Source organism: Myotis brandtii, unplaced genomic scaffold (genome assembly GCF_000412655.1).
Source record: "Myotis brandtii unplaced genomic scaffold, ASM41265v1 scaffold143, whole genome shotgun sequence".
NCBI lineage: Eukaryota > Metazoa > Chordata > Mammalia > Chiroptera > Vespertilionidae > Myotis > Myotis brandtii.
The window spans coordinates 514515-526073 of NW_005355115.1; the positions used below are offsets into that span (position 1 = coordinate 514515).

Sequence of the window (11559 nt, forward strand, 5' to 3'; positions counted from 1 at the left end):
GGCGTGGGGGGGGGGGGGGGGGGGGGGGGGGGGGAATCAGAGTCTTTGTTTCTTGCTTCCTCTTCCGTAGCAGCCTACTTTTAGGAGATACTGTACCCGTCAGATCTTTCCTGGGAATGATAATGGTGGTGGTGGGATTGTTCCATCTTTTATTCTCTGTTCCTTTATAACACCTTCTTGGTTTTTGTTCCTTCCCCTTCCCATTTTATTTCTTTCAGCTTGGATTCCTTAGCACCACCTCTGCTCAGCCAGAACAGAAAGCCTCAAGTCTCATTGGCAAATATCACCACGTTGATCGTGCCACCGGCCAGGTGCTAACCTGTGACAAGTGTCCGGCAGGAACCTATGTATCTGAGCACTGTACCAACACGAGCCTGCGTGTCTGCAGCAGTTGCCCTGTGGGGACCTTTACCAGGCATGAGAATGGCATAGAGAAATGCCATGACTGTAGTCAGCCATGCCCATGGCCAATGATTGAGAAATTACCTTGTACTGCCTTGACTGACCGAGAATGCACTTGCCCACCTGGCATGTTCCAGTTTAATGCTACCTGCGCTCCCCATACGGTGTGTCCTGTGGGCTGGGGTGTGCGGAAGAAAGGGACGGAGACCGAGGATGTGCGGTGTAAGCAGTGTGCTCGGGGTACCTTCTCTGATGTGCCTTCTAGTGTGATGAAATGCAAAGCATACACAGACTGTCTGGCTCAGAACCTGGTGGTGATCAAGCCAGGCACCAAGGTGGCAGACAACGTCTGTGGCACACCCCCGACCTTCTCCAGTACAACCTCACCTTCCCCTGGCACAGCCATCTTTTCACGCCTTGAGCACATGGAATCTCATGAAGTCCCTTCCTCCACGTATGTTTCCCAAGGTAACTTAACCTCATGAGTTGTTTATCTGAGGAGGGCTTTGAGCCCAGTGAAGGTACTGGCAATGGGCCTGTGCCAAGGATGGTTTTGCCATTTTGTATATCCCTTGATGAAGGGGCTTGCATTTTGTGGCTAATTAAATCTAGCTTCTTTGGGACCTTTTAGAAACATTTCAACTCAGAAGGTTGCACTTAGGGGGATCAGATATCTAAAAACTAGGTCACATCAAGCTAGCAAATAAGAACCTAGTAAAACAAGGACAGTGTGTGGCCTTATGTAAGTCACTGAACTTCTTCTGGTTTTGGTTTCAAACTCGTCAAGTAAATGAGTGATTTAGATATTTAAGGTCTCTCTCCGATGAAAAGTTTTCCAACGTGGAGTCAATCCTGGGTAGATACAGCCAGAGGTAAGAAGGAGGGAGAAGGGAAGAAAATACCATGACTTGTGGAGGGGAGGGATGAATATTAGATCAAAGGTGGGGAAAATAAGTTAGAAGCTTCAGGACACAAGCAAATTTGTATCACACTGAAGGTAACTAGCTAGCATTCACATCTGGAAAATAATGCATTTTTTTTTCCCCCAAATGATTCTAACTTGAGGTTCTTCATCGGGTATCACTGTTTTCCTCAGAATTCCTTTAGAATCTCAGGCAGACTATAAAATTTAGTCTTTACTCTCAAATCCTTTTTGATTGAATTTAATTTTCATCGAGATGATAGCCCACTTGAGTTGTGCTTTCTAGCGTCCTCTCAGGTGCGATTGTACTTGACCTTTTTTTCCCAAATGATTCTAACTTGAGGTTCTTCATCGGCTATCACTGTTTTCCTCAGAATTCCTTTAGAATCTCAGGCAGACTATAAAATTTAGTCTTTACTCTCAAATCCTTTTTGATTGAATTTAATTTTCATCGAGATGATAGCCCACTTGAGTTGTGCTTTCTAGCGTCCTCTCAGGTGCGATTGTACTTGACCTTGATGATGACCCTGTGAGGAGGGCCTTACAGCCGCCATTTTGAAAGGAAGAAACGGACTCACATGACCTGACCAGGTTTTCTCAGGGTCCGATACGGGACAGGTCCTATTTCTCGGGACTCAAAATCTCTGGCTCTCACCACTCGTTAATGGAGACAACTTGTGGAAGCTTCTCTGACAGAAGTCCACTAAACAGGCCATGCCCATTTAGGTTGAGAAATCTAAATCTTTCTTAATCTATTCATAGAAGATACTAAGGAAGGCTTGCCTTATTTTATTCACTGACCTGTCTCACCAAAACTTCCTTTCACTGGTCAAACTTGGATTTGAGTTTGAGCTCTTTTCTTACCTTAGTCATATCCTCAAATTTACCGTTGCATTATGACATAGTCAAAAGTTGGGAGAGGAGGTACAAAGGAATTAAAGGACAAAGGAATTAAATTTGAACTAGGTCTCTGAGTAGTCAGAACAGCTGAGGGTCGACTAAAGCTCTGAATATATATATATATGTCTGCTCAGGGTGTAAAGCACAGGAGTAGCTGCTGTGAAGGTCAGATGTTGGATCCCTGAGAATGCCCTTGGTTATGGCACGAGGAAGTAAATGAGTTTAGCTGTTAAGCTTCATTTTTGTCTTCCACGTAAAGGTGCTTTTAAGATCTTTATGAAAATGTGCAGTATAACTTATTTTTAAACTCCAAAGGTCATCTCTTCTTTAATGATCTGCCTGGTGTGGAGATGAGCAGGAAGAGGATGGGATATATAGATCTCCAAATATAGAAAAACTCATCCCCCTCTTTACTCTTTTTTTTTCTTCTAGGCATGAACTCAACAGAATTCAACTCCTCTGCCTCTGTTAGACCAAAGGAACTGAGTGGCATCCACGAAGAGACGGTCCCCAACAACACAAGGTGGGAGGAAGGTGTGAACAAGACCCTCCCAAACCTCCAGGTAGTGGACCACCAGCAAGGCTCCCACCACAGACACATCCTGAAGCTGCTGCCACCCATGGAGGCCACTGGGGGCGAGAAGTCCAGCACGCCCATCAAAGGCATCAAGAGGGGTCATCCCAGACAGAACACGCACAAGCATTTTGACATCAATGAGCATCTGCCCTGGATGATTGTGCTTTTCCTGCTGCTGGTGCTTGTGGTGATAGTGGTGTGCAGTATCCGGAAAAGCTCAAGGACTCTAAAAAAGGGGCCCCGGCAGGATCCCAGCGCCATTGTGGAAAAGGCGGGGCTGAAGAAACCCATTGCCCCAACCCAGAACCGGGAGAAGTGGATCTACTACTGCAATGGCCACGGTGAGCTTTCTTTTCGTCTCCTTGCCTCTCTTTCCCTCGTCCCTGTTGTCTGGAGGAGTGGGAAATGCAACGTTTCTGGAATGTCTTTTGTACACCTAGTGCTATTTGATCTAGGTGTGTTAGGAGAAATGAGGTGGTCAGCATTTGATGCACTGTGTTCAGAGAGAATAACCACTCTGCCCTTTTCTCCCCGGGCGCATTTAAAGGGGAATGTTGCAAAATGAGAGGTGTGAGAGGGACGTTTAGGGACTTTGTTCAGCCTTGTCATTGAACATGGGAGGAGATTGAGTTCAGAGAGGTTTGGCTGCATCCTTGACCCAGGCTGGTTGTTTGCTCAGGACAGATGGGACTGACTCCACGTCTCCGGACTAGTGGAACCCTCACTTCTTTTTCACTACTGGGCTGCTAAGAAACGAAAAAGAACTTGTCTTAAGTTTGCCTTTTAGAACCTCATCCTTGCTTCTAGGTCCCTATACTTTTTGCCCATGTGCTTTTCCCCTCCTTATATTTTTAGGATCCCATTTCTATCAGGATAGGAAGGGCTTTTAGATGACAGACACTCAAAGCTTAATATGTTGGTGATCATTTGAGGCTGGGCCTCCCATCTTCTACATAGTAGTAGAAATGTGTGTTGACACAGGCTGGAATATTTGTTTTTCCTTTTTTGAAGGCTAGAAATAGCTTACGGAAGTTGTCCCAGGAGCTGTTTGAGGTGAGATGGCAGTTTTCAGACGGTGGCAGTAATTTCCCTTTCTATAAATCCTAAAATGAGATTTCGGCCTGCAATTTTGACAATTCCAGTCAGGTGCCTTCTTGCCCCTTTAAAGTTAGCCTAATTTTCTAAAAAAGCAGTTGGCCTTTTGTATTGAGTCTTAAAACTCTGTTTATACCTTTTGTTCCAGCAATTCCATTTTTATTCATCTATTTTAACCAGAAATACTAAAAAAAAAAGATTTAAGCAAAAAGATCTTAAACTTTTAACTAAGCATTATGTATAATAAGTTAAAATTGGAAGCAAAGGGACAGTTTTAAGGACATGACTTAAGTAAATGATGGCCTATCTGTAATATGAAATATATTTACATTGAAGATTTTATGAATTTTTTGACTGATGACATAGGAAAATGTTTTACAATAGGTTAAAGAAAAGAAAAAACAACCCAGACTACACAATTCATATAATCCCAGTTCCCTTAAAACTATGAAATAGAGACTGAAAGAAAATAGGCCAAAATGACAGTGATGTTCTTTAAGTTTGGTGGGATTAATGTGTGGGTTTTTTTTTTCTTCTTTGTTAGTTTTCCTTTCCCCAAATTTTCAAAAATAAGCACATGCTACTTTTATAATCACAAATTTAGAGAAAGTGAAAAAAACAACAACAGCAGTAACTTATTTTGCTTTCCTTTGCTAATTTGTGTGAATGAGCAAATCAAGTGAAAATCAGGCTGAGACGAGCCCCCTCCTGGGGACAGAGCCTGCCATGACTTGAAGGAGACTACCCCTTGCTGGCAACCCAGCAGGGAAGGAAGGCTTCAATCCTCCCCTCCTTTTTAATAAAAATCTTTTTATTTGGACATCATTTCAAAATTACGGAAAAATTGCAAGAGTCGTACAAAGAATACCGGTATACCCGTGCCCAGGTCAACCTGTTGTTAATATTTTGCTCTTTTGCATTATGTGCTCTCTTTATATTAAAAATAGACTTTATAAATTATAAAATATGTGTAATACAGAATAGTTTATTATATTTATTATATAATATAACGTATACAATATTTTGTATATATGCACACATGTACATCCAGAAAATAATTTTTCTGGACTATATCCTGGCCCTTTGTGCCTACAAACTTCAGTGTGTATTTCCAAACAATAAGGATATTCTCTTAAAAAAAAAATAGTACAGTTTTCAACCTCAAATAAATTTAACATGAATATAATACTGTAACCTACCATCCATATTCCAGTATTCTCAGTCAGTCCATTAAGGGCCTTCATAGATAACATACATTTTTTTTTTTTTCTGGTATAGAATCTGGTCCAGGACCAAGTATTTCATTAAATTGCTCTTTAAGTGATCAGTCAGACACTTGTTCTGATATGTCTAATTAGTAGAGAATGTCCTGTTGGATTATGTGAGTATTTGAAACTCTCCTCTCCTTATTTACTTCTTTAAAGGAATAACTCCATTTCTTTGGTAGTTGAATTTATGAATTAGGGTTTGGTGCTATCTGTAGTTTCAGGATCCACTGGGGGTCTTGGAATGTATTCTCCATGGAGAAGGGGGGATTACTGTGGCCTCATTCAAGTGTAACTATCTTTTCCAAGAGTTTAACTCCCTCGTGCCCTCCCCCCAACCCCACCCGATTTTTCCATTGGGATGTTCATATTTAGGATGTTTTTCTAAATGAGGTCTATTTTTTCCAAATTTCTGTTCTGAAAGGTTCAACTAAGTAAAATCCCATTACAAAGAGAGGTTCTGTTTAATAAAAACCATTCCAGGTGCTCAGAGAGGCCTCTAGAAACAATATCTTGTTGTTCTGATTGCAGTGAGTTCTGGGCAGCAGATAATCCTGTATAAGATCTTTTTCTGGTCCTTGTCCATTTACACTGAATTGTTCGTGAGGATGAGAGTGGGGGTCAAATTGCCTAACCCAGGGTGCTCTCCATAAGAGGTCATGTAAGACCTCACCTACACCTGCCCACCTTAAGCAGACCATGCCATGCTCCTGAGTGCCATATAGACAGACCCTCAGCACTCTGAAGCTAAGCCATTGGTTCCCGTCTTTCTCTACAAGAACCTAGCCGGTTTGGCTCAGTGCATTGGCCTGTGGACTGAAGGGTTCCGGCTTCGATTCTGGTCAAGGGCATGTACCTCGGTTGCAGGCTCAATCCTAGCCCTGGTCTGGGCGCATGCAGGAGGCAGCCAACCGATGTGTCTCTTTCACATCGATGTTTTTCTCTCTCTGTCTCTCCCCTTCCTTTCCACTCTTTCTAAAAATCAATGGAAAAATATCCTCGAATGAGGATTAAAAAAATAAATAAATAACATCTTCGTTTGGCTCTACTCACCCCTCTCTGCATACCAAGGATTTATGGTTTTTAAAGTTGAACTCCACAAAACTGCAATCCTGCTTTCATGGAATCTTGGTGTTGGAGACACCTTATGTGGCTAGGAGGATGGAAGACTGAGGGTGCTGTGGTATTTTGTGTGCTTCTTTCCTTCATGAAGTCAGAGCAATTTAATGTTTAGTAAATTGGGATTGGACTCTGGTTTCTTGCAATGTGTCTGTTTCAGCAACAGACATCAGAAGTCCTTTCAGAATTTTTTTTTCAATTTTGAGAATACATTTATTAAAACTGGAGACAGTGAAACAAGGCAGGGCCTAGGTTAGAAGAAGCAACAGGAGAGAGCCTAGGTGGGCTGCTTTGGCTCTGTACAGATGTTATAGGAAAGTCAGAGAAAAGAGGCCTGGGAGGTAGGTTTGGGGGTTAGCCCAGGATGAGCTGCCACTGCCCATTGCTCCCCAGGTTGCAGGTCTCATTGGGCCCCTTAGAGTTTAGGAGACACATGCCTGAGAGGGAAGAAACACATGGGCGGGATCCCAGGAGAGAGCGCCCAGAATTCTTATACACAAATCTTTTATGTATGAGTTTATTACTAGATTCAGGTGACATTAGGATGTAAATCTATGCTAATGCTCAATTTGTTATGCTTTTGTTGTTTAAGTCATACTTTTATTTCCTTTTGTAGTATAATCCCAACATTATGGGGTAAGTGGGATCCAACATGTTCAATTTTATTTAAAATTAAGATTAATGCGGGTTTACGTTAATTGGGAGGTTACATGGAAAACAGTATATTTTGTCTGATCTGTTTCTCACATAAAGCACAAAAGTAAAGATAGTGAAACTTAGTCCACACACAGCTGGCCGTACATTGCACTGAGAAAGTCTCAAATGGTCTCAAAACAGTTACTTCCTTATAATTATGCAAGACACAGAGCTGTGGTCCAGCCCCAGCTGGGAACGGGGATGGCCGAGAACAGAACCAACTGCTGTTCTCTTACTGCTGTTTCTAATACGGGTTCTTCCTAGTGACCTTCCCCTCCTTTCTTCCTCTTCTCCTCTCTCCCTTCCCCACTTCTCTCTCTTCCCCCCTCTCTCCTTTGTTCACCCTTATGACTATTTAGAAAAACTATGACCTTGGGTCCCAAGCAATCTGTTGCCCTAGGGAGTCTGAAGAGAAGTTTGAAAAGCAGGTGAGGAATGGAAATTGCCCTGAAAATACTTGTGGAGGAAGTTCTGCAAGGTGATAGAGGGAGCGAAAAATGGACAGTATCTCTGCTCGATAGTATTTCCTTTTTCTTTCAGACTTCAGGTTATGAAGAAAAATGGGGTGAGACAAAGGAATTGGATTTATTTAGTTTTAACTGGCTTAGTTCCTAATTAGCACATTCTTAGTCCTGAACCTTAGGGAGACAGTAAGCATTTGACTGGGACAGTAATCCCTCCCGGTGTAGTTACTCCAAGTACACGAGATAGAAAGATAGCATCTCCTTTAAATGAACTGCAAGAGGGGCTGTGAAAGCGGCTGGTGCACTTTCTCCAGCAGATGCTCTGTACCTGCAGCAGCAAAAGGGCAAAGGTCTCACTCTGTAGAACTATATTCTGAGATTCTATTTCTTAATTCCTTCAGCTTGTTCTGTCTTATACCATTTAACTGTGTGGGTGGGGTTTGTCTCCCCGCATCGCTTAGGAGCTCTTAGAAGTCTTATTGTGTGTCCCCTAGGCTGGGCCAATAGCACAGGGCTCAAGGAGGGGCGGTCTCAAACTGTGCTAGCTTATATGGCTGTCACATGAGCTATTACATTTAAAACTAAATTGAACTAAACTTAAAAGTCCAAGTTTCTTGGTTGAATCAGCCACAGCTTCAGTGCTCAATAGCCACATGTTGCTAATAGTTACCATATTGGACAGGACAGGTACAGGCTATTTCCATCATCAAAAGTCTTGTTGGACAGCACTGGTCTAGAGCATCTGTGACTTATCCACTTATCCTATTCAAGGTTGGATTGTTTTCAAGCCACTGACTTAATTGGGGAATGGAGGTTGGTGGGGAGACGTATACAAAAAAGCAACCAAGACTCAGAAAGACAGGGTTAATAATACTTTACTAAGTCCTGGGCAGTAGCACACTGCAGTGAAAGATGAGGGCTGATGAGTCAGGTTGGCCTGGGTTTTGAATATCAGCCCTGGCTCTGTAACTGTGCCAGGCTGCTGAACCTCTCCTCAGTTTTGTCATCTGCAGTGTGGACATAACTCTTGTCTATCTCATGGGGTTGTTTGTGAACATTGACTAAGATCATAGGTAACATTGATAAAGCTGCTATCTCAGCTTCCTTTTCTTTCTCTCTCCCCCCAACAAGAAGGTCAGGGAGTTAAGCTGTACTGAAGATTTCATGATGAGCTGAGGTCAGGGCAGAGGGACAACTATATCTAATTTTCAACCAAGTAGAAATCCATTAAGGATCATATTTAATGAGCCTTATGGACCAGGAGAAATGGCTACAGAGAAAATATCTGCAACTAGAATTTTGGCCATAAAATGCCTTAAAGGCCAATTGATCAAGTACAAAAGGAACTGGAAAATGACAGTGTGGCACATGGAGTCTGATTCTCAGCATTTTAGAGGGTGAAAGGAAGGAACTAGGCTCACCTGGCCTGCTCCTGTAGGGTGAGGAGTAGCTATTGGTGGAATGGGGTGGAATGGGGCAGTGTTGGCTGGGAGAGGGAAGCTGTGCAAAGGGAAGAACCTTGTGGGCCTGGTTTGCTCAGCTGTACAATGAAGGTCTTCGATTCAAGTATGCCTAACGTCTCCCTCTATTCTAAAAGCCTGCCTAAAGTGATGCAAAAATGGAAATGTGAAGTTGAAAACAACCCACAACCCAACCCTTTCCGTTTTATCTCAAGCTTGAAACCTAAAGACAAAGTTTATGTACAGACCAGCTGGCTTGGTGGTTGAACCTCTGATTTGCATAACTTTGATACCCTAATCTATATGTAAGGACTGCTCTTAGGGGAAACAATGATGAAGAACCAGGCTATTATTTGCTTAGAGCACTTATCTAAAAGCTTCAGACACTGTCCTTGAACCAAGTTCTGTTATAGACCTTGAGTTCCTGGTGTTATATATTTTATTTCTTCCATCCTGCCCCCTATCCACAACTCACTGCTCAAAGCAAAATAGGACATCACCTCCCCTTACCTAGCAAACAAACAGTGACACATCCCTTCTCATCTGTTGTCTTTAGGTTTTACTCAGTAACCATCTCATTCTCTGTTCCGTCCTTGTGAATCCCAACAACAGGCTCAGGAAAAATGCTTCCTTTCCTCCTGAATTGTGGTTCCTCTTCAAAGATTGGTCAAGCGTGGGGAGAACGGGTCTTTATTGAGGGTTGTGACGGAAATGCATCTTCCAGCTTCACAACTCTGCAGACTTTGTCCTCTTTCCAGACTAAGTAGTAAGATGCAGTCCAATTGTAGGAGTGGAGTGTGATTGTTTTTTGTGTAAATATACAAAAAAATTTTGTATGAAAACCCCCCAAACCCCGAGGTTGCTGTGGTAGGTTAGGTGACATATGTTGGGTTTCTGGAAGCTGTGCCCTAGATATATTTGAACAATATCAACATGCTCTTCAATCAGGTTTCAGGAATGATTTAAGAAAACATTTCTTCTGAATGATTAAAACTCCCGTATTCAGTATTCAGAAACGAAGAACAAATGAAGTGTAGTAGGAATTCGACAATAAGTAATTCTGAAGTAAAGTTACGGGGTGTTTGCTACTACTGACACAGATCACAAAGTGGTTTGGGGATGCAAAGATGACATACACTGTAATTACTAATATATTTTTCTAACATAAGAAAGATTTCTGTTACCATGAAATTTTCATTGTTTACTTTTCTTTAACAAAGACCTATACCGTGCTTAGCAAGTGCAATATCTTGTTCTCAGCATTTTATAAAGATTAATGTAATTTTCTTAACCTATGAGGTAGACCACTATCATTGCCATTTTATAGATGGGGAAACTGAGGCACAAAGAGTAACTTGCCCAAGGTCACACAGCTAGAAAGTGGCAGTACAGTACTTGGGCTCTAGTTTAGCTTTGATTCTTAGAATTTTGACTTATAAAAAAATCTGAATTTTCATTTTTCCAGGTTAGAAATTTCCAGGTTTCTGTGGTTGATTTTTTGTTGTTGTTTACCATGCTCAATCAAGAAAAATTTATTTTCCTTCGTAACAAACCCCAGTTTGTTCTGAAATGAAGCAACTACAAAATAGTCATCAATAAGAAGTTTTCCTCTGTAGAGGTCGCTCTGATTTCCTACCTTTTTTCTGGGATTGCTTGAAAAGGAAGAATTCTAAATCTAGGTATCCAATGGCTAAAGGCCCTGATGGTTATTTTTTAAAAAATAAGGGCTGTTTCAAGTAAGTCAGAGTAGTGGAGCCCTGCTCATCTGAACTCACATCTGTTGAACTTGGGTTTTCTCAGCACCAGGCAGAGCAGCAGCTGCAACCAAAGAAGCCGTCCTCCCTTCGCCAGGAGCCTCCTTGACTAAAAATTCCAGACAGCCAGCCTGTCTGAGCCCAAGTTTCCTATGGGAAGTAGACTTGAAGTGTAAACACCAGGAAGCCAGGCTGAAGGGAGTAGATTATTCCCTTTAAGAGGCTGCTGTGTCCCAGTGCTGCACCCCCAGGGCTGTCCCAGCCACAGTTGCTTTACAGCGGAAGGAATAGGCGGGCAGTTTTTACCCACACCCCTCACCCCACGCCTTTGCCACCTTTGCATCCAGTCATGCTGCTTCCAGCAGACAGCACCTTTCTGTTTAAACCTCTCCGGATGTTTGAGGATTCTAAAGCACACAGAACCATTGTAGGGGAAAAGCTTCTTGCTGTAGCTTTAAAAACATCATCTAAAGACAGAGTAGCTGATGTGGCCTTTGCCCTGGGGAGTTGAGGCTGCTGTCCTCCCTAGGCCACTCACTGATGACTTCTTCCTCTAGGCTTTAGAAGGAAGATATTTATTTTTTAAATGTATGTTTTATAATTTATGGAGCAGCCTTTGAATTTAAGCTATTCTGTTTACTGAAAAATAAATCAGCATTTCCCCCACGCAAGTCTAAAATACAAATAGAAAAAAATAAATCCTTAAACATGAGTGTCCTTCATCCAAATTGGAAAAGAAGAAGTAAAACTGTCCTTATTTGCAGATGACATGATATTATACATAAAAAACCCTAAAGACTCCATCAAAAAACTATTAGACTTAATAAATGAATTTGGCAATGTAGCAGGATACAAAATTAATGCCAAGAAATCTATGGCATTTCTATACACCAATAGTGAACTTA

General features: G+C 42.0%; 1 protein-coding gene across 1 annotated transcript in view; it reads left to right on the plus strand.

Moving 5' to 3' along the window:
• Positions 1 to 11559, plus strand: part of TNFRSF21 (tumor necrosis factor receptor superfamily, member 21) — a 64265-nt gene that overhangs the window by 16745 nt on the left and 35961 nt on the right. Inside the window, exons 3-4 of the mRNA XM_005860922.2 lie at positions 219 to 870; positions 2657 to 3142. Of these exons, the coding sequence (XP_005860984.1) occupies positions 219 to 870; positions 2657 to 3142 (1138 nt within the window). The remainder of the gene's footprint in view (positions 1 to 218; positions 871 to 2656; positions 3143 to 11559) is intronic.